Source organism: Malurus melanocephalus, unplaced genomic scaffold (assembly GCF_030028575.1).
Source record: "Malurus melanocephalus ecotype Western Australia unplaced genomic scaffold, MMel_1.1 scaffold_128, whole genome shotgun sequence".
In the NCBI taxonomy this organism is placed as follows: Eukaryota; Metazoa; Chordata; class Aves; order Passeriformes; family Maluridae; genus Malurus; species Malurus melanocephalus.
Genome location: NW_026623360.1, coordinates 1074308 through 1102227, shown reverse-complemented (window position 1 = coordinate 1102227; position 27920 = coordinate 1074308). Strand labels below are relative to the sequence as shown.

General features: G+C 38.8%; 2 protein-coding genes across 7 annotated transcripts; one reads left to right on the top strand and one right to left on the bottom strand.

The window, feature by feature from the left end:
- The first annotated feature begins 224 nt into the window (after positions 1-224).
- Positions 225-4884, top strand: ETFRF1 (electron transfer flavoprotein regulatory factor 1). The gene is made up of 2 exons (XM_057370533.1): positions 225-347; positions 442-4884. Exons 1-2 carry the CDS (start codon positions 306-308, stop codon positions 655-657), a joined length of 258 nt encoding a protein of 85 aa, XP_057226516.1. The 5' UTR covers positions 225-305; the 3' UTR covers positions 658-4884.
- KRAS (KRAS proto-oncogene, GTPase) lies at positions 3352-27920 on the bottom strand. Of its 6 annotated transcripts, none has more exons than XM_057370532.1 (6): positions 27764-27919; positions 26670-26908; positions 21077-21255; positions 19204-19363; positions 13100-13185; positions 6811-6902 (listed from the first exon to the last, which is right to left on the bottom strand). In XM_057370532.1, exons 2-6 carry the CDS (start codon positions 26778-26780, stop codon positions 6875-6877), a joined length of 564 nt encoding a protein of 187 aa, XP_057226515.1. In that variant the 5' UTR covers positions 26781-26908; positions 27764-27919; the 3' UTR covers positions 6811-6874. The 6 variants fall into 6 exon arrangements, with proteins under 6 accessions (XP_057226514.1, XP_057226515.1, XP_057226512.1 ...); XM_057370529.1 differs by having other exon boundaries at positions 6844-6902; positions 13062-13185; positions 26670-26792; positions 27764-27920; XM_057370527.1 differs by having other exon boundaries at positions 6844-6902; positions 13062-13185.

Here is a 27920-nt window from a genome sequence, read left to right as displayed (position 1 = left end):
GGGAACAGCACAAAGTCACAGTAGCTGAAAGTTTTTGGAAGTTTGTTTTCTGGTTGCTGTGGGAGGGGGGACAACAACAAGAACTAAATGGAATGAAAAGCAGAAGAAGCTAAAAGCAGAAGAGACAGYGTAGAACCAGAGTTAGAGCAAAGGGGGCTCAGTAGGATACAGAATTTTAGGAAGGCTGAGGCTGGGGTTTACTGACTCCCAGAGAAAGCTAATGTCGAATTGATTATCCTTCAGGTAAAAAACCCATACAAACCAAAAAAATCACGCAAGGACAGAGAGTTCACCGAAATGTGAGAATGGCCAATTTAAGAAGTGAAGTGGTGAAACTGTACAAAAATGTAAGTGTCTTAAATGCCACCAGCACCTTCCTTAACCAGAAAATGAAAACCCTTTCACTGTTTATTAAAAGCACATTATTCTTTTCTCTCTAAGCTGCTGTACCTTGGAAGGGAGTATCCCAAAGGAGCAGACTACTTCAGAAAGCGGTTGAAAGCAGCTTTTTTAAAAAATAAAGATGAGACAGACCCTGAAAAAATTAAGCAACTGATTGCCCGAGGAGAATTTGTTATAAAGGAGCTGGAAGCTTTGTACTTCCTGAGGAAATACCGAGCCATGAAGCAGCGCTACTACAGYGATGACAAGTCCTGACTGTGCCTGTAACCACACACAACCAGCAAAGGTAACAATAAAAGAGCTGTAACTGCAAAAGAAATAAGATGTACATTCTTCCACTCCCTCTCAAACAGGGCTTTGCTTCCCCATCAGTAGTCGCCTGAAGGGTTTGGGGGGTGCACTTTATGGATAATAGGTTTTCCTCCACTGCTTTTGACCTCCTCAAACTAAAACTTCAGGTATKAAACAATTTTGCAGGAAGGAGTGGTTGCACAGCCCTGTTCTGTTTCATTTCAATGTATGTGTTGAACAGAAACTCTTCTTACCCCATAGCTGTGTGTTTGGGTGTTGGTTCAAGGTGTTGTGCTTTCTACTTGAATGATGTCACCTGATTTTGAAAGTCCTCTGCACTGCATGATCCATTTCCACTGGAAATGAGCACCCCCTCAAAAGTGAAGTTTCCAGCCCTGTAGAGGGAGTGCTGTGTTCAGTTCTGGTCTCCACAGTTCAAGAAAGATGAGCTGCTGGAAAGGATCCAGCAGAAACCATAAAGATGAGAGGTCTAGAGCATCTCTCTTATGAGGGACTGTGAGAGCTGGGCCYCTTTAGGTCAGAGAAGACTGAAAGGGGATCTCATCAATGCACAGATACGTCCAGGGGGTGTCAGAGGATGGTGTCAGACTCCTTACAGCAGTGCCCAGTGACAGGACGAGGAGCAATGGCCACAAAGTAAAATGAAAGTTCTACCTCAACATGAGGAAGAACTTCCGTACACTGGGAGTAGCAGTGCCCTGGAACAGCTGCCTGGAGTCTCCCTCTGGAGATATCCCCAAACCACCTGGACTTGTTTGTGTGTCACCTGCTCCAGGCAGGGGGTTGGATTAAATGTTGTCCAGAGGTCTCYTCCAACCCTGACCTATTCTCTGATTCTGTGAAAGTAAATTCTTAAAGCTCATCTGTTCTACTTGCAGAGGCCCCACCTGACTGTGCCAGGGAGATGACTGTGGGGTCAGGAAAGGGGAGAGTTTGAACAATAGTGGTTTAAACACTCAGACCCTGAAGACAATTGCTGCTACTGCTACTTTCTGCTGTTGTGTAACTGCTGCAGCAGGAATAGAAAACTTGATTTTTGCCCCTGGAAGAGAAGTTTGGCCATGGCTGTTTGCTCAAAGCTGTCTTTGTAGGCCTTGGCTTGACTCCTAATTTTGTCAGAGCTGGTACTCTGTACATTGTAGGGTTGRTTGGTGTTTCCACCAACTAAATGACATTGGAGAGAGAAAAAGTTTTTGAAATACAGGTAAGGAATCACTGCAGTAGAGCTGTTGGTAGCAGCAAGTCTTCACACTATCACTAAGTCTTCACACAGTTTTAAGGTCACTCAAAGAGTTGCCAGCACASGCATCAGCAAAACAGGGTTTAATATAAAAGTGAAAGTGTGACAAAGTCCATTCACAAGGTTTACTCTACTTTACTAAGTGGTTAAAGCACAGAGAAGAAGCAAACTAAAATCTACAGTCAATCAATCTAAACCAAAATCAACYAAAAATTATCTCTGTGGAGGCTGGRGGTACAAAAAGGATAAGGATGAGAAAAGGTAAGGCTAAAAGGATAAGGAAGATGCTTCCAGTAAGTCACAATGTTCAGAGTRGATCMCCTTGCTAAACTGTGYCCCAGAATCTGAAGATTTAACAGCACGTAAGCCACAGTTAAACAATTTAACTGAAGATTAATATAGAATTTGTTATAAGCACAACAGTAACTGACTCAGGCCTAACTTACTTGCTAATCTTAAGTATTCCATAATCTGAGAGCACTACCCATTGTATATTTTCTATAGTATATCCACACTCACACATTCTTTAAGGAGTATGTACAAGATATAAAATTCCCCTGGAATTCACTGAAGCACTTACCTTGGATACCTTTACATATTCTCAATGGCTGAAGGGTTGAGCCTCAAGGAAAGGGGACAGCAGCCCAGGCTCTGTTGTTACTGGTCCTCCAAATGTAGCAAACTAGAGACTTTACTGGCTCTGAGAGACCCCACACAGAGGGAGATTTCTGATCACTGCCCACTGCAGTCCAGGAGAGCTCCGAGGGTGTTGCTCTGGACCACTATTTGTAGGGTCACAGGAGAGTTGGGTTTACTCACAGCAATTTTCCATCCTGACCACAATTCACTTTGAAATTTCGATGGGAAAAATGCTGTTCCATTGAGGGTATTCTTCGGGCATGGAAAATAAGTTTCTGCGGCTGTTGGTTACAAAGCAGGARCTCCTCAAACAGCACCAGTTCTGGGAACTGTTCCTGATAAGCTGCAAAGAAGGTCAGCCCAGGTCTCGTCATTACGGCTGAGGCCTAACAAACATTTCTGACATCACAGCATGGCCTGAGGAACAGGGGGGGGTGGACACAGCACCGCCCTCAGAGGATTGAAGCACAGAATTTAAAAAATGATGGCAGAATACAGCACCTTGTGATGAAACACACGTGCTCCAGTTCCAGTCACCACATTTGACATTAAAAACTCCTTCCACATCAACAGAGCGCCTCTGCACTTGTACCTGCTCTGAGCAGCTGCCCCTCAGAGATAGGGGCACCGAGCAGGGTAAGGACAGCAGCTCTGAGAGGGGAAGCACCAAAGAAGTACAAGGAAGAATGGAGAATGAATGCCAAGCACGTGGAATTCTTGGGATGCCCCATTGAAATTCTTGTAGAGGAGGAGGAAACTGGGACAGACACAATAACTATTTTTTATTACATTACAATAAATAGGAGCAGTACAGTTTGACAAAAAAAATGACAAATTCCAGATCACCTCACAGCACATACTCCTAAAAACATTAAAAATTTTAAAACAAACAGTGGTCTTTTTTTTTTCCTTTTTTTTTTAACTTAATGTCTCGCATGACCAACATTCCTAGGTCACACAACCAAATTATGGAAAAACTGGATCACACTGCATATGTTCCACATCAAATAAAGCACAATGTACAAAATGTGCATGTTTCAGTTTACACTATACAAAAATAGTTAAAATACATTCCAGGTAAACATATTACATTAAGAAGTCATTCTAGTAAGAAGTTGGCACTCAAGAGGAAAAAGCAGAAGTATTTTCAACATGAAAACACAAGACAGTGGAATAAAGAAATGTTAGGAAAGATTTACCATCTATGTAGCTTTATGTAAACTTGAGACACAATGATTTGTTTTACAGTTTGATGGTCTTTGAAGGTAATAATTGTATTGCTTTATAGTCTAGACAAGAGCAGAAGATTGTGTGTGTCAGTATTGCCCATTATCCTGTTACTGTAACAAAGCCCACASAGCAAAAATAGCAAAAAATTTCAGGGCAATGAAACTGGTCAGAATAATTCTTTTTGGAACAAATCGATGATGCAGGTATTTAGCAGAGTACATAAAGCTACTGTAAGAAGGTGTTACTCCCTGACACATGGCAGTTTGACGTRGGGACATGGGCAGTGACTCAGGCTCACTCAGGAGCTGCTCTCAGGACACACAGCACCCAGGGATGTTCTGTGGAAGCATCTCATAAACAGGGCAGGACAATGATGAYGGAGCAACTAGTGCAAGATGCAATCCAGCATGCTTCACCAAATCTCAACAAATAGGAAGACAAAACTGCACCACAGTGGCAAGGAAGGGGGTTGGTTGGGTTTTTTTTCAAAGTAAATGAGGATTTTGTACTAATTTAATTAGACTGGAAGCCACAGCTCACATTTGCTGGAAAACCCCAACGCTGGTTTACGTATAGCTTYATAGTAAAGCTATATTAAATCCACTTTTGTTGTATAAAACATTTCAGCTACAAATTCTCCGAACAGCTTTTAGTTAAATGAACATCAGAATTTTAGACCAGCCCTAATTYGACATGCAGTGTGACTCAGTTACCAAAATTAAAGTAACCTTAAGATTACTTTCATTTGCTCAASGCTTACAACCCACTTTTGCTACGTTCTTCATGTATTATCAAGCGTATATAAAATGTGCAAATAACTGTCTCCAACACATTTTAACCTTGGAAGCTCTGAAATATTTTGTGACATTAAGAATCTGTTCTTACTCCTTATTGGTCCTTACAGGATAAAGTTAGGTTCTCCTGTTACTGTTTTTCAGAATATTTAATAACCTACATTTCACAATGAAGCTGCAAGGAGGGGAGGRGTCTAGATTTTGATGAAGGGTAGGAATGGGGGGCACAGGAAGGGAAAGGCCCCATTTCTCCCAGACGCAATGAAATTAAGAATATGGAGCAATTCAGACACTCTGCTTCCTGCCAGCTCTGCAGCTCTCCACCTACARCATTCACTCTGGGATCTTCTGTAGAAGCAAAATAATACTTTTTACAGAAACWGTCCAAGTTACACAGTGCAATTTTTACATACCTGTGTAAAATTTCCATGGAATTGTTTAGGAATAACTTGGGTTAGGGCAATGCTGCTATTCCCTGTTCCAAATTTTCCAGTGTCCTGAACTGTTCTATTTCAATGTCTTGCATTTTATTTTTTGGGTCCACCAGAGTCACATCTTGCAGTGTCACTCTGCAGCTGAGTTAGCTGCTGTGAAGAAGTGCACCTTCAGGGACCAAAGTTCTACTGAACCAAACGACTCCATATTTACAGGGAGACACCAGGAACTGGAAACACTGGAACTACTGGTTCGTACTTCAGTGGATAACTAGCCTACTGCAGTACCAAAAAGTGAAAGCTCTTGCAAAAATCCTGCATTAATTCCAAAAAAAAAAAAAAAAAAAAAAAAAAAAAGCAGGGGAGGAAAGAACAAAAATCACAAGAGAACTTAATCACAGAGAAAGACAACATTAAACTCTTGGTGTAGCTTCATGATGGTCTAGACACTGGTATGCCACTCACCAACCATTGAATCAGTACTTCACAGACATCACACAAACAACACTGACTCTGGAAACCATGTTCTATGCTGACAGATTGTGCAAATTCCACACCATTTCCATGGCATAGTGGATTTCCAAATTATTTGCATGAAGCAGCTAATATGRACTCATTCATTCAGTCATTTGATGTTACTAGAATTTGAATTTTCTCCCCTGTTTTGCACAAAATAGGCATCTGGAAATATTTAATGCCACTCTTGAGGGGGAAAAAGAAAAAGAATGGTTTTACTCCACTATGTAATTTAGGATTGATTCTGATTTAATTCTTATGGTAAAATCTGGATCCATGTATGAATTAACTAACCACAGAATTTGAATCAACTTCTCTGTTAAGGCATTCTAGTATTTCCTGGGGACACTCAGGGTGAAATCCTGACCCTACTGAACAGTTACTCAAAGCTTTGACACAGGGGGATTTCACCTTGCTCTTCAGACACAAAAAGTCAGTGAAGCTCTTACAGCGATGCATTAACAACAGCAAATCAACCTAATTAGAACTTTTACTTTTTCCATTGCCAGGTGTGCACTGTTGTCTTTTTTAAAATTTTTTCTTTTTTTTTTAAGTTTTTTTTATAGAAAAAATAGAGTATTTAAGGAGCGACCGTGACAAATTGCAGTGGATTTTTTTTTTTGAAAGTTTTTTCTTTACATTCATTAAAGTTGATCTGAAATGCTACAAGACTAGATGCCTAGAAGCAAAATCTACAGGAAGACTATAAAGGCTTCTGGTCTCTCTCTATTGCAGTCTAAAATAAAGGAAAGGCTGAAAGTTCCTTTCGCTAACTAGTCCTTTTTCCCAACCAAATTTATAAACCCAAATATTTAGAGGGGATGTTAGAATGTGTAGATCATCATTTGTTTGCTTTGCACACAGAACAGAAGTTCACAATCAGTAAGAAAAATAGCAAGTTAGCAACTGTGCATGCACCAAAGAGTCCTAAGACAGTCCTCAGGTTTTTTGGGTGGGTTTTTTTTTTCTTTGTTTTGGTTTTTTTGTTGTTTTTTTAAAATTTATTTTCACAGGCATTGCTAGTTCAAGAACCAACAGTCAAAGAATACTGGCACTTTAAGAGGAATGAAGTTTTCCACTGTCATTTAAAACAAGCATTCAGGTAAAGCTAACAGGATCATGAAGCAGAAAGTAAAGTAATGCTAAAACAAATGCTAATAATTTAGTGTAATGTACAAAATTACTTCAGTACTTCTTAAGAATAAGGATAAACTGTATTTACATAATTATACACTTTGTCTTTGTCTTCTTTTTCTTCTTTTTRCCATCTTTGCTCATCTTCTCTTTGTGTTTTCTGATTTCTCGAACTAATGTGTAGAAGGCATCATCAACACCCTGAAAAGACACAAACATGGCCCATTAGGAGCAGGTTCAGACTCAGAAGCCTGCTGAGGTACAGCCTGTGTCCCTCCTGACCTGGCCAGGTGAAGCAAGGTCCAACTGCACATTTTGCTGCCTGTCATCCTTTGAACAATGAATCCTGGATGCAGGATCAATCTTGTTCCTCTCTGGAATTCTGAGCAGCACTGACACAACCACGTGAAGGAACTGCTGCCCTATTCCTCAGCTGTTCCCAAGTGGGCTTAGGACATCCTGCAGATTACTCACAGGTGACCCATGGGTGAAATTTCATTACTGATGTGGGAAGGAAAACAATAAAGTGTGTCCTGCCCTCTTCTCCATCTCCAAGKGCACACGTTGCCCCACCTCAAACTACAAAAGTATCATATATGGAGTATGTATATATATAATAATACCTCACTATTAGCTAGTAAGTGCATATTATCACAGAATCACAGAATGGCCTGGGCTGGAAGGGACCTTAAAGCCCATCCAGTTCCACCCCCTGCCATGGGCAGGGACACCTTCCACTATCCCAGGTTGCTCAGAGCCCCATCCAGCCTGGCCTTGGACACCCTCAGGGACAGGGCAGCCACAGCTTCTTTGGGCAGCCTGTGCCAGGGCTTCACCACCTTCATGGGGAAGYTGGGAGGCATTAACTATCTTTATTTATGCTTTAACAATTTATATGCAGCTCTGGAAAGCAAATTCAAACATTTGTACCAATAATTCAATATAAAATACACAGTTATGGTTAATCCATATATTCAGATCATTTCTCAGGCACACTGATACAGTAATCACACCACAGTTTTATAGATTTTACACATGCAAATCAATCAAATCAATCCCATGTCCCAATGATAAGTTATTTGATAAATCATTCTATTCAACTTTTAAAGTTAAGGACACTTAAAAAACATTATCTCTGGTGCTGCACAGTCACATAAAATCTCCATGGCTCCAAGACTAAAGCTACAGAAACAAAAGCCAAGATTTGTTCACACTGAGTAGTTTTTTTATTATTTTCAGGGCTAATTACAGCTGACAAAAATTAACTCTGATCAAAAGAGACCAACACATCGAAAAGCCTAATATGGAACACTACCAAGTGCAACGTTGTACAATGTACTTTGTAACAACCTACTTATGTCAAATATTTGTGGCCTAGCTTTTAGGTTGCTTCGACTCCCATTTAAAGTACCCATGTTGTCAGTCTGCATTTACATTTAATAAGTTGAGCACAGGCAGTTATGAAATCTTTAAGAATCAAATCTTCTTGATACTTTGCTGCCTTACTCCTATCTTTTAGAGAGATGATGTATCACAGCAGCCAAATGCATCACTGCAGAACTAGAAATTCAGCTCCACAACTTGTCAGCCACCCAAGTATACCATCAAGCTGCCAAAACAAAAATAACATTTTGCATTTACTCCTCTATGCCTACTTCAATAAAGAACTGAAAATGAACTCTGAAAAAACAAAAAGCCAAGAATCACCTAATTCATTACTGTTTCAGCCGAACTCCAAGCGGTGATGAAACTTATTATGAAGAGTCAAACAACAGTGAGGTGTTAAAAGCAGCACTCCAGTATAAGCTACAGTTCTTTAAAACCTTCAAGTTCATAAAACATTTAYAAACAACTGATGTTCCAAGTCCTTGGCAGTGTATCTCCCAATATTAATAGCACACTTTAGCATATTACAAAGACCTTGCAAACTACGCATTCTACATTTTGAGGCATTACTGACGAGTATAAAATGGATGCAGCATTCCTAGTTGGGGAATAGCCCTATTTCTGCAAAAGGTCATGTCACTCATTAATTTTTTGAGAATTATAACCACTTGGTATTACTTTACAGAGAACTAGWGTATTTTGCTTACAGCTTTGGCATTAATGTACAAAGTGAATATTTAGCAATGTTCAAGTAGGGAAATGATTCAGAAATAGSAACAGTTCAAAGTGATTCCACTGCAGGCCTCAGTATTAAGAAGGGCAGCATAAAGACTCAATCACAACAGACAAAATAAGTTTCATTCTTAAAGAAGAATCATATAGGAAAAAAAATGTTCTTTTACAAGACTGTTCACATTCCCTTACAGAACCACCTTTCAGAATTGGCTTGGCTTTCAGTTGGTGTCTTGAAACAAGACACACTTAATAAGTGCAATTTCAGTCTTCAAAACAAGTRTAGTAAGGGAGGGTTGGTCATTTAAAATAAATGCAGAGAAAATGACTTGTACAAAGTAATGTCCAGATACTATCATGAATCTTTAAACACATGACTTCGCAATCAAGGCTGAAATTTTTATTCTATCTAGTAAGATGATGATCTTTTAMATACAGCACATGCTGCAAAACAGAAGCATAGAGTGGTTTAGGTTGAAAGGGATCTTAAAGATCATCTCATTCTAAACCCCYRCTGTGGGCAGGGACACTTTTCACTAGACCAGATTACAGAATTGACTTGTCTTTCATCCTCACATTTACACCTTTGTAGGCCAAGCCTCACTAATTATTGATTATGTTTACTTCTGCCACAATYCGTCTTCAATTCAGGTCATTAATATAACATGACATACAAAACTATGCTTAGGACATTCACAAGCTAGAAGTGGAAAACACAAGKTAAAGGGAGGCCTTTCACTTTTCAGCCTGCCCATTAAATTTTCAATGTAAGTAGTGGATACTCTGTCTMCAGAAGGTCCCCGAAGGCATCAATGCTGTGAGATCAAAGGCTGCCAACCTTTCCAGTCTGCTCTTTCAGTAGGAAGGGACCTTYAGTAGCAGGCAGCTGACCTTCCTCCCTCGAACAATGCATTTCTTGTGTGCAAGCTTTTGGGGAAGTTAAGAAATACTGAATGAGAGCTTTAAATCCAGGCTCAGATTAGAAACTCACGATTCCCTGGGCAGGCTCAGAACTAAACCCCAGTACCTCACTAAAGGTTCACTGACAGGCCTTGCTCCTGGCCCTTGATCTTCCAAAGGGCAGAGGGAACAGAAACAGCAGAACTGATCCCACAGGAACAGCCTGCTCCTGGCTACAAAAGTTTGCTTTGGGGCCCCGCATGGTCCCATGGCTGCAGAGAAGTCTGGAGATATGGCTGCATGATTACACACACACACACGAAACTGGGCAACTAACCTAGTTGTCAGTAATTTCATAGGGAATCTGGAATTCCTTAAAATCCTAGTCCCAAAAATAACCCATAAACAAGTTTGGAATTGTATGAGGTTTTTTAAATTTTTTTTGCATGTAATACATATATACATACACACATGTATCAGTCATGAGAAATAGAAATTRTTTGTGCACGTCTATAGTACTTAGGAGAGAAATCATTAAATTACAGTTTTAATCAAGAATTTAGGCATTTTTAAATTCAAATCCAGATTTTTTCTCATTCAGACTTTTCACTACTAACCCAACTCAACCTCAATTACATTATCTAGATGTCTAGATGCCTTAGAGAAGCTTGGTTATWGTGTGCTTTTTATGTAAAAAATTTGATGCTTGCAAGAAAGAGTTCTTTTGAGGATTTCACATGGAGTTTTGGAAATTTCTCCTTGCTAGACGAAAATTACAAATGAAGCAGTAATTCTGTACTTTCTGCTTTACTGTGTAACAGCCAAAGGAATKAAATCCTTGGAAAACATCAGCAGCCTGGGTAGTAAAAGTTTTGAGTTTCCTTATGCAAGACTAATATAACTTAAGAAAGCATCCCAAAGGCAGCAAGAAGATAAACAATATTCCAAGAGGGAACAAAACACTCTGAATCATCAAACTTGGTTATTCACAGAATGCTATCATAGCAATCTGAATTAAAATCAATATTTTTGAAGTCCAAAATCCCTACTGTAAGGCTCACATCATCAGGTGCTCCTCTCTTTAGCCATCTACTACACATCAGACTGAAATAATGCATTCTTTTAATGACAGAAATACAAGCCAAGCTGGTTTAAATGTCAGACTTCTTATTCCACTCGAATCACTACTGGACTACAAGTGTGCTATAGTAATTTTGGAATATGCTTTCTCCAGCTTAACTCCCTAAATATGAAGTTGCTGAAATTCCAATCAATGCCATGTAGAATTCACTCGAGGATAATAACAAGTGTTTCCKTCCCTGAGCAGACTACTGAAGTTCTAGAGCCTTAGATCCAAGACTGTTTTCTAAATAGATTGCAAGAAAAAAAGAAAACACAACAATAAACATCCAAAACTCAACAATATCCATTGTTGACAAAAGATTTCCCCCATGGGGGATTCTTAAAAAAAAAAAAAAAAAGTGCAAACTCCTCAAAAAGTACTTCTCTTGGACAACACCAGAAAGAAAGTAGGAAGCTGGTAGAAAGACTGTTCGCTAAGCCATAAATCAGAACCTTATGATCTGCAAAAATCCTTCCTTTGAAAACTAAAATTCCCACCATCCTATTCTCAATCTCCCAAGACAAAGGGAAAGCMGACACAACTCAGGATCTTTCAAGTAGCAGTATAAAAAAAAAAGTAAATTTTACTTTGTGGTATGGTTACATCAGTAACACACCAAGTAAGTGCAAAGTTGGTTTCTAGAAGGCTACRGGCTTAAGCAATTTAATTCCTATTGCTCTCATCAAAATTCATCTTGCCCAGCTTCTGTTAGTTGTTGYTTGATAGCCAGGTAAAGATAAAACAAAATTATTTGATGGCATCAATTTTACTGATATGTGGCTACAAGACTGGGGAACTTCATGACTGAAGTTTCTAGTTTCCTGCAAAGGAAATCTGTGATGCAGTATCACAAAGTAATTGACTCATGTAATTAAGGTTGGAAAACACCTCCAAGAGTATAGAATCTGACCTTTGACTGATGTCAACTAAACCATGGCATCAAGTGCCACATCCAGTTGCTCCTTTTGCACCTCCAGGAATGGCGACTCCATTTTCTTCAGAAAAAACAATCTATGCAATCAAGTCAGAACACTCATTCACCACTTAAGAGCTGAGACTGTAACAAGCCAGAGCAAATCTAGTGAAAACTGCTATGAATCAAAATTTCTCCTCCTGAAAGAGGAACAAAACTCCCTCACTGAAGGGAATATTCCTACAGTTGTGACAGTCTCTGAAAGATACAAGTCACATTCTATTATTTCTCTGACAACATACTCTGAAGTACAAAAACACACCTTGAAAAGTTTGTCTTTTACACAGTGGGAAATTCCAGGTCACCCTCCTGTTGAACAAATATATAAGGACTAACAACCCACTCTCTGCACTGGCGCAGTAAGAGGTGAAGAATTAATGGGATAAGAGTATCTGCAAGGAGCTGCTCCAATGGTTTGTTCAAAAAGCACTGCAAGTRATTTACACAAGCACTTCTTCCACAGCAGTTTCCTCTGCCCTCACATCCTCCCTTTTTTCTTACAGAACAATACATAGATTAAAGAAAGGATTCTTCAAGAATTTGGTTATTGAGGGTTTTTGCACTATTTTTCGGGTTTTTTTGGATTAGTCTCCTCTCTCCTTCAGCGTTAGTCCACTGTTGCTTAGCCCCCACCTCTTGTAAAGGCTCTCAAAAAAGGTGAAACATACTTTTGTCCAGAACTGGATCACACATGGCATTGTAGTTGACCAAAACCAAAAAATGTCTTCCTGGAAATGGTAAAGGTGTGATTTTTTTAAGCTGGGGAAAACCAAGGAAAATATTGCATGGCATGAGGAAGGGCCTGATAATCAAAAAATCCTATACACCAGCCAAATACTGTTTTGCTGGATTAGGAACCTCGTATTTCTGCATCTGAGGAGGACTATAAATGTTACAATCTTCTCCCCTCAGTTCATCAGCCTGAATAGTCAATCAATATTCACTTGAACAGCATCTGCAATATACTGCTAATAAAACTTCTTCTTCCTAACTTCTTCCYACTCAGAAATGTGCTTCCATTTCCCACTTGGAGAATTCAATATGCAGTAAAGACTCCTTGTTAATSCATTTATCAAATCCTCATGAAACAAAGCAAATCCATATTCGAGACACTGAAACGTGATTGGTTTTATATCTGAAATTACATCATTGATTAGCCACAAAAAATCTGATTGGCAAAACACCATCAATCAGTTTTATTAGGCAAGTGATTTGCAACTTGTACCCTGTTACATTACAAACTTACCCTGTTACATTACAAGGCATTTTTTAATTTTCACGCACCCTGGAGTCTTTTCTTCTTTGCTGATCTTTTTCACTCTGTACTGTCGGATCTCTCGCACCAATGTATAAAAAGCATCCTCCACTCTCTGCATTGTAAAACACAACTCCTTAAAAACTGCTTTGTTAATGACAAGACAAGCTGGGACACCCATGGAAGGGGGGAAAACCACAACAAAACCACTGGAATTATGAGCTTTACTTGAGAGAAGTYTATGTAACTTAATTTATGTATTTAAAATGCTGGGCTTGCTCATTTGYTGCTTGATAAATACRTCTTAATTCAAGCTAAGGAGAGACATTTATTGATTACCAATTATTGTCAGTATCTACACTTCAAGCTCTGCTTTTTTTCTGTGCATGGTAACATTGGGMCAAAAAAAGAGTAAGACTTATTTTCTTCCATTGCTGAAAATAATACTGCTTGTGTTACTGAATCTATTCCCACATTTTTGTRAGCATGGATGTATTTAGGAGGCATAAAACCTTATTAGATTGTACACTGGGGGCTACTTACAAACAGAGTTAGCCACCAATTTGCAGTTTTGAGCCCAAATGAGAACCTGTTACTGTTTGGGGAAAAAAAAAGCAAGCTCCTGTTCTGTTCTTTATAAAAAACAGCAACTTTGCAAAAATCTGTGGATCAAGCTAACAAAGTRGAGAAAAAGTCTCTTCAGGTAATTTTCTAAGAGGTTATAAAGAAATAAAATTTTCTATGAATATTAAATTTGAGGCAATGTTATTTTTAATGCTCCTTACTTTACAAAGCAAGTACAATGGTATTAAATCTGGCAAAAGTGGTATTTCAGCTATGGCAGCAAATGTTCATTATAATAATCTTTAAGAGCTTGGTTACATCAACAAGACACACCTGATCTGGTCCCTCTGGGCCGGACTCAGGAACTACAAGGGTCCCATAAGAAGTAAATGCAAGCAGCCTGTGAAGTTCTGCTGCTCAGATTTTAATCCGCTGCAGAAATGCTCCTCAGGTGTTCCGGTGTAACACTGAGCTACATGTTTTACCTTTGGTCTCCTACCTTACTTTTCTGCAGCTCTGYATTTAGGCCACTTGGATATGACACCCCAAGCATAAAAAAAAAAAGTGTATGGAGACTAAAGGTATCTTTAACCAAAATAGTATAAAGAGATACTATTATTTAAACAGGTGCTGTATTTCAAAATTAGTGTATCTGTCCATAAATTTAAGAATTTAGATCAGTCTGTGAGGACGTTCTTATTAGATCAAGATGGAAAATGTTTCACTGTAGCTTTTTAAGGGGAGAGCAAATATCTCCTCTGCCTTACTATAAATCTCAGTACTCCTCAATCAGATCAACAGGGCTGTTAATTTAATACAAACTCATCATTTGAAAATAAAACCAGAACAGACTGATGATCATGGTAWGCAGCACAACCACTTAAGCCCCAAAACTTTATTACTACCAATGARTAGTCTGGGCTTTTATTTGGCAGATTTTCCATAAATTCTCTCTCTAATTCATCTTCACATTATGCACTAAATAAAAGCCAGCCAACAGYTTTTGGGTCATTTTACATGACCTGTGCCATAGGTTATCACACTGAACACTTACTTTTAACACACTGCTGCTTATCTGAGGGTTCTTCTGAACTACTGCCTCTTCAATTTGAGGATTAAATGAATTAGATTCRTTTCTTGAATTGTATTTCCCTGTATACACATAATGTGCCCTGTTAGGATGTAGGGAAGCRTGGATAAGTCTTATATTCCATGTCCAACAGGTTGCAAAATGTAAAGGAAGACACTAAAAACAAGCAAAACCCAAGTAAAGCTCATATTTTCATGTTTTTTTCTGGAAGGAATGGAAGTTTCTTTCTGAAGTAGAAACAGGAAACATTGATYACCTGCTATGTGCCAAGGCACAGGCTGTACAAGAATCAACATTTTCGCAAACTTACTGTTTGCAGTCAAAAGCCTTAATTTGATTATGGAGCTTTCACATGAAAAATTAGGTAACAACTCTTGAGTCAACATTTAYTGCCAACTTTCCCATCACCAGCAGGAGCTGTAATTTGTTTTAGCAATGCAGAGAGATGGAGAGGCACAGAGTGAGAAAAGAAATTGCTATTACTGCCACCACCAAGAATAGTCTCATGAAYCCTGCTGAAAGAGATTATTCTGAACAAAAAAATCTGTACAGACACATATTTGCTTATATCATTTGCACAAGGTGACATTTTAAAGAGCCAGATGTCAATCCTACAAACTTAAGTCATTTTARTACCAATTTAAGATTCTTATTTCCTTCAATGAGCAATGATCATATATAACATATGATATTAACCTCTTCTTTTAGCTGTCAAAGCTGGAAGCAAAAACACTCTTGGCAGTTATTAAAAACTTAAAGGTCTAAACAGCCCAAGGAACCCAGGACCTCGAAGGAATATWTTTGAGGTGCTTTTGACTCCTTTTTTTGAATGACAGCCAAACATTCCATTTAAAATATGATTATGTGCAATGGAAGGCACTTYCAAACACAGACCAAGGTATTCCAAACAGGAATTTTCACATGTTYCACTTCTGTAGTTTTTAAAGGAAACCAATGAAAGCCTTGACAACTCAAAATTGTTCTGTGCCCACCTTTATCACAGCTGATCTTCTAAAAGCAACTTTTAKATCAAAACTTTTTTTTCTTGGAGCCTTGTCCTCAGGGAAGACTAAGCTTTTCCACAAAAATTCTACCTTACAACACAGCTGACATGAAAAAACTCCGSCCCCAGTGTAAAATTTGACGAAGTTAAAACTCATTGACAAAAAAGCTTTAAGACGAAACTGTACACTTGAGCAGCATTTTAAAAATGGCTTGGAGTGATACAACAAACCCCTAAAAACAGTTGAAGCAAAACTTGGTTATCTGTTAGTCATGAATCAGTTAGTCATGAATTTTAATGGAGATGTAGGATGAATTTCCGTAAATACATCCCCAGTTACTTCATCAGACCAGGCAGAGGTTCTCAATTTATTGTCATCACGAGGTTGGTGCCTAACCCTCTGTATATCAGACAGCTGAAATAACTAAAATGCTTTTTAGTTATTTAGGTCAACTTCTTCATTTCGCACCTCAAAAGCGTGTTTAAGCATACATTCTGCATGAGACCTAACGCTTTGGGAAACCCTTTACCATGCTTGCAATAATGCCCATTTATCTCCTTTTCCTGTGAATCCAGTATCAGTAGGAAAACTGAAATCAAAACAAAGCCCTACAGTCAAACCAYATTCAGGTGGTTTGGCCTTACAGCTTTTCCGTGTGTAACTCACAGGCAAAGGGAAGCCCAATAAAGAATRGGGGGTGCAGCCTTGGTGGGGATAAATCACATTTGTCCCTCATCTGTCATTGATACCACTGATAATAATGGGAGCTACATGCTCATGTAGCCAYAGAACAACTTTAATACAGAGCTTATGCCAAACAGGGAAAGCAACATCAGCTATCAAAATAAACCTAAGACATTCATCCCCTTCTACCTAAGGATTGTGAAAGGATGAGTAAATGCTTGTGGCTTTACAAAACCACCAATACTGCCACTTATTTACACTCAGAAACAGGATTATCATGATTTTTCATAAATTACATTAATTTCAGTCAGTGGTCTAATTGAAAATATGAATCATCCACAGCCTTATAGCCAAGCTGTAGGGTCTACCATGCCAAGGTTTCACTGATGAACTCAATCATTTCTATGAAAACTCAGAGTTGGCTTAAAACACAAACTTCTTGCAGTGAATTAAAGCTGGCACCTTAATTGTCAGAACCAAAACATACTAACTTTTAGAACAACTTATTTCTGCAATTCATTTCAATATTCTCTTTTCTGATTTTACCTATGAATTTTCAAAAATCTTTAAAACTTAGTTGAACTGAGACATCATCCTGCATGAGCATGCAATRCCATCATTTTAAAAAAGTATCTTGGCAATCAAAAAAGTCTATTCTGACAACTCCTTCCCATTTTCACCTTCCCTATTTCCTTCTGCAGAAACATTTCTCATTCCCTCTGGGGTAGAACTGAGCACAGTGAAGGGCAGAGGCAAGAAAATGGTACCTTTTAACAGGGTACCTGTTGGTACCATTTAAATTAGCGAGGATGTTTCCATGGGGTGGAAGTGAGGACAGGAAGAGAAAAGAAGGTTCCTACTTTTAAATGTTCATGGCAGTCTCTTCTACAGACTCCAGAAAACCACCAGGTACATCGGTTCATACCTGGAAGTTCTCCATGAGGATAGGGAGTTGTATTTACATGTAAACTTCTAGACAAAGACTGAATAAAACTACAGTCYATAGGCCATATGCAGCTCACAAAATGGTTTGAATTCCCTAACTTAAWATTACTTTTGAAGAAGATGGATATATATAYACATATATAAATATATTTTTTACACATGACAGTGTGACTGAAAGATCATTCTGTGTACATACACATACATGTATATACAATCACACAAATATTTAGATCACCTTGTTACAAATTAACTCCAGTTCTTTCTCCAGTGCCTTTTTYCCTTCTCAGAAACATTTTATTTACACAGCATCCTATGAAGGAATTTCACAGCACAACATACTCTGAACAGCACTGGGAAAGAAACAGCAACCATCCCTAGTGGTAGCAACTTTTAGAATACAACATGTTCAGAAGAGTCTATTTGGCATCATTACTTTAAAATATTCCTTTTAATAAAAGCAGCTATGCAAAAGGAATTTTACCCCCAAAAAGTCTGATGCTCTATAAGACAGACTAACAAAATAAAATCTAGATGTYAGTACAGAACTTCTGTTATTTCAAACCTCAAATGTAATTTCGGAGTTGTTTTTTTTTACCCTCCTGTCTCTATGACAGCCAATAATACAGCTCCTCCCAAACAAGGTCACTGTCATTATCCAGCCCACTTATATGCCCCCTTCTTCAGGACACTTGTGTGGCCTGAYTTATTCTCAGTCATTCAAGTTTTGTAATTCTGCTTTGTTTTTTTTTAATCCTACTTAACAGAGACTTTCTTTGTTRCCAGAAGTTAGCATTACCTTGTGAAGTTTTACTAATTAGCCCAGGTTTCAACTTGTCAAAAACTTGGGTGGGTGTAGCAAATTTGCACTAATAAAATATTCATTTCTTATATGAAAAATACTATAGGGAAATTCTGCCAGGTKATGTAGCTGGATCTCTTTAGCAGTTCTACTGAGCAGTTACTCAAACTGSAGCATTCTGCCCTTATTCACCTCCTTAATTCCTGATTCACAACCTGCACAYAACACTTCTGATTAGCAGAGTATGAGCTACTCAGGCCTGATCTAATTTGTACTGACAGTAAAATTTTTGCTCTTACAAGAGAAAACACCAACCAGCATTTTTGAAAACACTGCTTTTTTCCAGAAGTAGTGAACCAGTTCCACTTCTACCTATAGAGTTTCTCTTCTCCTGAATGCACAGGTGTGCCACTGTCACCTATGTCCTCACAAACCCCAACAGAGACACTGAAAGGACCAATAAAATTAAAAAAAAAAGGCTACAATAAACCAACAGTGAGCTCTAAAGTCTTAGGAAAGTATCATTTCAAACAACTAATTCAGTAATTTCAGAAAAAGCCTTATGGTCAATTGCTTAGCTACAGAAAGGTGTATCAAGCATGTCCCCCTAATTACACAATTAATGCCTCAAGGAAAAATTCCTTTGTTATTAATAAAAACACTTTAAACAATAAACTAATTAGCTGTTTATCTGTTTAATCCTCTTTCTAAGGAATTAAAAAAAAAGCATTTCACCTCTAAGCAGAAGTGCTTTTATTCTATTAAAACCTTTCAYAATTACAAGAATGCTGCAACCACATGACAGAGAAGACCAACAGCAGGCCAGGTCTCAGCCCAAGACTACCCAGATGAAGCCAATGAATCACTCATCAATAAACAATTACCAATTATCAGCAAGTTGACAGAAAGAAGAGACACCAAGGATTTCCAATCTGGAGAAATGTATCCATTGATATGACCAAGTAATTGTCAATGCCTRAAATAATTAACATGATGTGAAATCAGATGAGAGCTCTGCCTTTGCAATTGGGAAGTTTTGAGCTTTACCTGTCTTGTTTTTGCTGATGTTTCAATGAAAGGAATTCCATAACTTCTTGCTAAATCCTGAGCTTGTTTTGTGTCTACTGTTCTGGAAGGCAAATCACATTTGTTTCCTACTAGCACCATCGGGACATCTTCTGAGTCTTTAACTCTCTTTATTTGTTCCCTAAAAACAAAGGAATAAAATATTGTATTTAACAAATATTAACAGTTTATATGRTAGATTTAAAAACAAAACATTAAATTAATAATGTCCAACATCAGTCTTTATGTTAATTTACTACACATTAGTAAACATTAGTAACAGCATTTCAGTGCTGTTAGAAGCACTGAAAAATAAATTGACCAATCCTGTCACCATCAAGTTTAGCATCTTACTAAACAAAACCAAAACAAACAAACAAAAAAGCTGACATTCTGCAAACTACTACAGATGGTAATATTATAGATGCCATTACACTGGGTTTTTAACTTTTTTTCCTTTTTTAACTTTTTAGCAGCTAATTGCTTATTCAACGCTCATAATACTCAATTTATTTGCCAAAASACTGTCATGTCTGCTGTCTTGATTTAGGTTTGGTTTTGGTGGGCAAGATTGTGATTATATTTTATTCTTTAAATATTATATAATATATCTTTAATATAATTAAAGACAGCATTAAAAATTCTGCATTGGATAGGAGCTTTAAAACTTTGAAGACCACTTATCTGGTTCTCTACAGGGAGAAACTTGGTAAGACAGTCCTTTCAAGCACTATTCAGAAAGCCTCTTGAAAGATTTTTAGATATACTAGTAAAAAATCTTGAATAAAAATCCCTTATTTCTTTATTTTTGCCTTCCCAAATAATCTAGCAGGATGTTCCTTAATTATTATAGACACTGTTTCCAGCTCTTKATGAACATTCTGCCTCAAGCCTGCAAGGTCATCCAGAGCTCYCTCAATGCACCGAAAAAATTCCAGCATTCAAATCCCAACAAGCTTTGAAATAAACTGGGAAGGTCTTATACAAATCTGCATTTCTCTTTCAAAACTAAAGTTCTTTATAAAAMCCTCTATGCTCATTCTTCCCCTCACATCAACACCTCTTCTGCCTTTTTCCCTTCTTCCTCTAAAACCACAGGAAACCCATTTGTGATAATACGACTAATACTAATTATTACAAATGCCTAACTGTGGATAGATTAACACGTGTCTGGGACTAGCTTTAGGCTGATGCTGCTAAACTCAGTGATCTTTAGTGGGAATTGCACTGACAATTCCCAGGGAGAATTTGGAAAGGTACTAAGTAATAAATGATCTGCTKTGGTAATCACCAGAGACTGCTTCTATTTCTGTACTAGTTCTGTAGTTGACAAAGAAAGCATRAGTTGGAATTCTTAACTAAATATTTTTTTAAAGATAGTATAAAGAAACCAGTAACAGGTTGTTTTTTTAGTGACATTTTGGAGTTCTCATTTTGTGTGTCTGTCTTTCTTAGGAATCAGGGYTCACACAGGTTATTCTCCTCACAACACTCCCCAGGTATTTCCCCCTCTAGCTCCAAACAAAACTAGCAACTGACATTACTGTCTGTACAATTTTAACTGCATCACTTTACCCATCTTAGTAAACTATTTTATCTGTGGAGTGTGCAAAACTTACCTTTGSATAAGTAATGACTTGGAATATTAAGCCACATTAGTTTACACCTCRTTTACGAACGAGGCAGATTTTCAGATTACCCAAAATTCCAGATAATAAATGCACAAGTAAGTTGCAATATTGTTAATTTTCAAATTTTCCCGATTTCATGAGAGATCATTATAYTATCCAGAAAAAGAACAAGCCCCCTGCCCACCTAATACAAAAGTTGGTTGATTATCTCTCCATATACACACCTATAATGGTGAATATCTTCAAAAGACTTTGTATTGTTTATGGCAAACACACACAGGAAGCCTTCCCCTGTTCTCATATATTGATCYCTCATTGCACTGTATTCCTCTTGACCTGCTGTATCAAGAATATCCAAGAGACATGTTTCTCCATCAATTACTACTTGCTTCCTGTAGGAATCCTAGGAAAAGAAAAAGTATACCTTGGTTAACCACAAACAAGTAAGGTTTTGAATATCAGTAAATCTGTAGATACTGGAATAATTACCTAGCAATAAGAATGACTCAAAATGTTCGACTGTGTTTAGGCTTACTTWATTTAACAACTTTTTTTAACTAAAATTTGCTTCTCATTCCATGCCACAACAATGCACAAAATAATAAAATAGAACAAACACACAAGTAAGACAACCCCAAAAATCTATGCCACTGAAAACCAAGTGAAGAATAAAAAGCCTTCAGTGTTTGGGACAGGAAATCTGTTTTGTGTGCCTAAGCAGGTGTGTATAATGGTATCTGTTATTAAGTCAACAAAGCTGAGTTGATATATTTGAAATTCAAGCTTTTTAGCCAGGATAGACCAACAGAGCCATATCAAAACCTTGATGGGTTGGTTCACAGACATGTCAGAACAAATTATTTCAATGCTATCAAATAAAAGCTTTCAGGTCACTGATTCAAGTAGCTAAAATCTGTAAAAAGTTGCACCAGCTAGATTTCATTACATCTCTGTTTTRGTGCTAGGCCTCTATGAATACACAGCTTTAGCAGTAAGAAGGTGAGCATTACATGCCAAATAACTTCTATAAAACCCTCTATGTTTGAAATAAAACCAYGGCAATGAGCTTGAAAAATGTGTCATCAAACAGTACCAGGAATTATTCTYGGTAAGCAGCACTTGTAACAAATAACAGGTATAAATAAAAGCTCCTGGAATCATCTTTCAGCTTCCTTAGCTAGAGATTAACACAACATTGCTGCTGTTCTGACACTAAACAGGAGGGAACCTAAGCTACCGGGAAGGGAATTAAAGAATTAAAACTGCAATKCTAGCCAGCCTCAAGGTGAATGCACAACAACCTTCCTTCTCCTGGACCCATTTTAGGGCACAATACACCAACTCTTGGGTACTTTCTATTGATTTGTGTTTTAACAAAAGGCTCACCTCTTTTCTGTTGTTCATGCTAAGAAACAAGCAGGAGATAATTGTATAGAACCAGTATCTTAACTAAAGCAACTCTATAATATCCCTTTTGTTATGAGCCTGGATGACATTTAACAGTATCAGATTAAAACAATATTGAGTGTTTACCTCAAAGATAAAAGTTTGCCTCCAACATGATTTTGGGACTATTTATTTCACAGAAGTGCTAATTCAGTATTCGAGTAAGAAGCAGGTAACTTACTTTAGAAACATACAAGCCTGAGAGATATACAAACTCCAACAGGTTTTAAAATTAAGTTAAAATACTATATTGCTGCTTAAATAAAAAAAAAAAAAAAAAAAAAATTAAAAAAAAAAAAAAAAAAAAAAAACTAAAAAACTAAGGATGCATCTTCATTCCAACACTTCTATTGGAGAGAAGATCTCCCACATCCTAAGATACTTGCATCACAGTGCTAGCAGAACTTCTATCATTACACCAGACATATTTACAAAGCTTTCATTTTCTCTTCTTGCAATTTGACTGCTAGTTCAAAAATACGAAAAGCAGTTCTTGAAAAGCCTGTACTATTCCCTTCCATCTTGGCACTTCAAAGGGAAATAAATTCCCCTCAACTGAGCTCTAAACAAAAGCTTTAARWAWTWTTYWYYWWRRWRAAWAWTWYTTAAGAGAAAAGAAAATCACTTTTAAGAACTKCCTACCATATTAGCAGTAGCAGCAAAGATACACGAGCATAAAGTATATCATAGATACAAAAAAATTACTGTTTTGAAATGCCAWGTTGTTTTGCCACTTCTGGGGCGAAAACTTTGTCACAACCTCACAAGCGGATTTGAGGCAGAAAGAAAAGAGAGATGTGGGAGAGAAAACTTGAAGCTTATGATTTTCAGACAAGGGAAATAATAAACATTTTGCTTTTTTTCCCCTCCCCCTTGCAAAACATCAAACCTGAAACCACACTGGTCACTATTAAAGTGAAAACAAAATGCCAACTAGAAATAATGCAAACTAGAAGATTAATTCCTAATTCCTAGCCAGCTTCAAATGTGAAATTCCAGTTTTCCCCCAGTACGCAGACTTGGCATAGCTATGTAATTTTTTTTTAATTTCATTGATCACTTAACCTGCTTTTATTGGTCTCTCAAAAGGCACAAAAAACAGTAAGAATCATGTTAAAGGAATAATAAGTCCATCTGCTCCCAAGCACTAATAAGAAAATATGATATGAAATAGCTCTACACAACATATGGAATTTAGCTAAAAAATCCCAGTGCTTAATAAATCCCATCTATCCAAGTAAMTATTACAAAAATCCATTATACCAGAGATTTAATGTTAAAATATCACAGTTTCCGAGACTAAGCTATTACTAAATATTGGTGCTTGTTCCACAAGGGTACAGGTCATTTAAGAACATGGACTTAAATATCAGTATTCCTAAATCAGCCAAGGGATTTGGCTAATCCAATTTCAAAACCTCTGACAAGCAGCTAGGAAAGGTGCCCTTTCTCTGGGACATCTAAGAGACGATGCAGATTTAGGGCTAAAATGTCCTGAAAGTGTAAAAGTGCTAAAAATGAAAGAAATCAAATCGATCACAAATCAGATTTACCCAAATTCAGCCGGTAGAGGGCACTGCCCCAACTGCTCAAGCCGGATTTACAATGGTTATTGCACGKATAATTTAAAACACTTAAAATTACTTGGCTCGGACATCTACTTCAAATAAAGTATTAGACYGTAAAACACACATCGGTATCTGAACAATTGCAGCCACCCCAACACTCATTTTCATTCCACCCCCTGCCCTGCCATCTGCTATGCTCAGATGTAAGTAATAAAATACTCAAGCAGGCCCTAAAACCTGACATTTTCTAACCAGGTTATTTGTTGAATCACTAGGTTCATTCCACCAAAAACAGCAGCAAAATTAACATTGTAAAGGCACCTGTGAATAAGTAATTAGTGTGTTTTTGCTCTGCTCAACCAAGTCTTCACAACAGGAGAATTTTATAAGTGTGGAGTTTGATTCTGTTAATCACRGGAAATATTTAGAATTATTCAGTAGCTGTGTAGTTATGGAATCCACCACGGACAACAAACACCAAAGTACTTCTCTGTTTACCCCAAAATATTTAGCTTGATTATCTGCATGGAAAAGGGAGTATTTTGCTGTATCACAATGAAAGAAACAGCAGTAAGTGGCAAACAACAGCAGTGACACTACTGAACCATCCTATTCAGCAATGAAGGCAATTTTAGCCTTATTTCCTCATRCTGCCTAAAACCCACTCCACAGCTACTGTTCTTTGATCAGCACCACAACTGCACCTACACAGGGAACACCAGCACACAACCCTTCCCAACAAGCAGAATTCTGCCCAACTGAACGAACTGGAGCATTTAAACCCAATGATTTTTTTGTTTGCCACTCCAAATCACAGCCTGCCCTTGCCATAACTGAATTATTGCCCACCCACATGTGAGCATACACAAGGCAAATTACCTCAAGTAGGAAGATAGAATTTCCCTCCTCAAGGTCTCAGAATTTACAAGATAAGAACAGGAACTAGTAGACAAGAACTTGCAAGAGTAGCAGAAATTAATACTGCTGCATGTAACAAACTGTGAATGCTAGTAAAACCTATTAGGTTGCTTAATAATCCATTAATTCGGTGTCTTTCTTTCAAAAGAACACATGAATTCTGGACCACATCACTGAACGACTACCCCAACCCTGGAAAAGTTCAAGGCCAGGCTGAATGAGGCTCTCAGCAATCTGGGATAGTGGAAGGTGTCCCTGCCCACAGCAGAGGGCTGGAAAAAGATGATTTCAAGGTCCCTTCCAACCCAGCCCATCCTATGATTCCATGAACAGACACCGTCCTGGGATTTTTAGGCTGATTCTCTAAGGAGCTCTGTTTCCATTTTATTATTTTATGTTAAATTTTTTTTTGCTACTCTGCAAAACACTCAGATGGTTACACAGCAAAATCCCTCAACTGGTCCAGGAACATTGGCCTTTAAGTTTGTGTGTTTCTAAATTGTTTACACAATAACAACTTAAAAAGATGGAASCTGCACAGCACATACTGCAGTGCCTAAACACACCTCTAACTTAAGAGAAACCCAGCTAATGACGAACAATCTTCGAAGACCAACAACCTCTGAAGTTCCTTTTGCAAGTAAAATCCCATATGGCTTGTTCCTCTCAGTAAGTTTTGTGTGATTTGCAGTTTTAAGGAGTTTTTGGGGTTGTTGTTAAGACTTCATATCACAGTGTAAAACACACTTTCCTGCACTAGTCACAAAATCACCTGAAAGCAAGATGTTACTTGACCATACAAGAGAGAGACAAGACACACACACACACACACACACACACACACGAAACAGGTTCAAGTTAACACATCTCTGTTTGGGCTCAGGCCCTCACTAAATTTCTGTCACCTCAGGGCACCAGCTCCTCTTGCTTGTGTCTCCCTGAAAATCACTACCTACACACTTCCCAACTCTCCATTTCAAGCCCAAATTTAAACCCTTGTGATTCCTTCAAGTGAGCCTGGAAGTGCCTCACTGGATAAACATATAAATGAAGTCATGAGATGCAGAGCTTCAGTGCTGGGAACATAAAAACCTGGAGTAAATTATGGTGTCATTYCTCCTTTTATAGAGTCTGAGGTTATTAAATGCAATGATCCACAGGAGATTTTAGACAACACTAGTATTTTCCTTATATTTAAAAGGCAGAGCTTTCCTTTTCATTAAAAACAACRTAACTTTGAAAGTTTGAACACAATTCAAACTCTGATGTACTGAGACATGTATTTCTAAGAATCCACTATAGAAGTTACCTTATAACATTTTGTCTAGATAGGRAAACACTCACTGGTGTGTTTAAAAAATAAAAGAAAAAAATAAAATAAAACAGGCTCCAATTTTTGCTTCATTCACTGTAACATTCTAGGACACATTCCTCACTGTGTCAAACAGATCACAGTGATAGGAGCTGAGAAAGACTGGCACATACATTTCACAACCACTAATTTTCCTTCTTATCAAAGAAAAAATATCAAAGTTAAGAGGTTGCACAAAGCCATGAAGAGTTTCACCGAGCATTTGCAAGTGAGTTTGCAAATACTTTGTCATGCAGATCCTAAGCACATGCGTCCAAACTGCCCAAGGATACATGGCAATTAACATCACGCTTTTAATTGATCCAAATTGGTATTTTTTTACTGCAGCTATTGTTCTACAGCCAGATCAAGAAGCACAGCGATTTCTTCTCCAATGCTGGTCCAATACAGACCATTATCCCTGAGCTCTTTTTACTATAAAGTCTTGTCSTTGTGGTAATGTCCAAAAGCAAACAGGTACCATTATTAACTGATAATCTCCCCTCACAAAAAGTAGGAGATTAAAGTGTTTACCTCTATTGTGGGGTCATATTCATCCACAAAGTGATTCTGGATTAGCTGTATTGTCAAGGCGCTCTTGCCTACACCACCAGCTCCAACCACCACAAGTTTATACTCTGTCATTTTTTAGCAGACCTGATGACAAAGAAACCAACATTAAGCAGAGCTGGGCTCCCACTAACGAGGATGCTGCCGGTGCCTTCTCATTCAGCGTCAGGATTCTTTACTACTACCGGGAAGCAGCTCCCTCCCTGCAAGACAAGACAAAAAGGGATGAGGGAATGCTGCTCCTCAAATATTACACACACAGGGAATGTAGCGCGGGCACTCGGCCGAGAGGCAGCGGTCACACAGAGATTTAAAGAACACGAAATAAGTTAAAAAAAAAAAAAATAAATCCACTGAATAAATGAAAAAGGCRTCAAATTCCGAGAAAGGCCAAAAGAACATTTCGTGCAGGGAATTAATCCGTGCAGGGATTTAGTTCCCCACTGCTTCCTCCCGGTGCCTCCCGGAGCCCGCCCGGTTTCCCGGAGCGTCCCAGCGCCCATCGGGATGAAGCTCAGAGCCGGGAATGCGCCTCCCGTACCCGGACAGGAGGCAAGGTGAGCACAGCTTCCCCCAGCKGCTTCCCCTACACAGTTGAGGGTAGGTTTTATTAATTTTTAATTGCCGATAGAGCCGTACCGGCGGGACCCCCGCGGCCCCGGGGCATCGCCCGCCCCGCCCCGGCTCCCTCTGCCCCCGCCAGCGCCTCGCCGCCCCAACTTTCCGGGTTCAAGGATCTGGAAGGAGGGGTGGGGGTGGAGGGGAAATAAATCCATGAGGGCTAATGGAGGGGTGGGGGATGTCTCGGGCGAGCGCCGAGTCCCGAAGGGCGTTGGCCACCTGTCCCCTCCCGCCGGGAAGGACCGGGAATGAGGCTCCGGGAGATGCCGGCGGGAGCAGCGGGGGAGGAGGAGGGATAGAAGAGGGAAACGGAGACGGGAGGGGGAACGGGCACGGGGGAGGAAGGGGACGCCCGGCTACGCTTCCCACCTCGAAGGGAAAGCGGGGAAGGAAGGAAGAGGGTCGCCCCGGTTCGGCGGGGTGAGGATAGGCGGTACCTGGCTGGCGGTGCCGCGGGAGCTCCCGGCACCCGCCGTGCCCGCCTTGCGTCCCCTTCCTTTCCTCTGGTTTCCCTTCCCGCTCCGCGTCCCTTCCCTTCCCGTCCCGGTGCGAAATGGCGGGGGACGGACAGGGCTGGGCGGGCGCTGCCCAGGG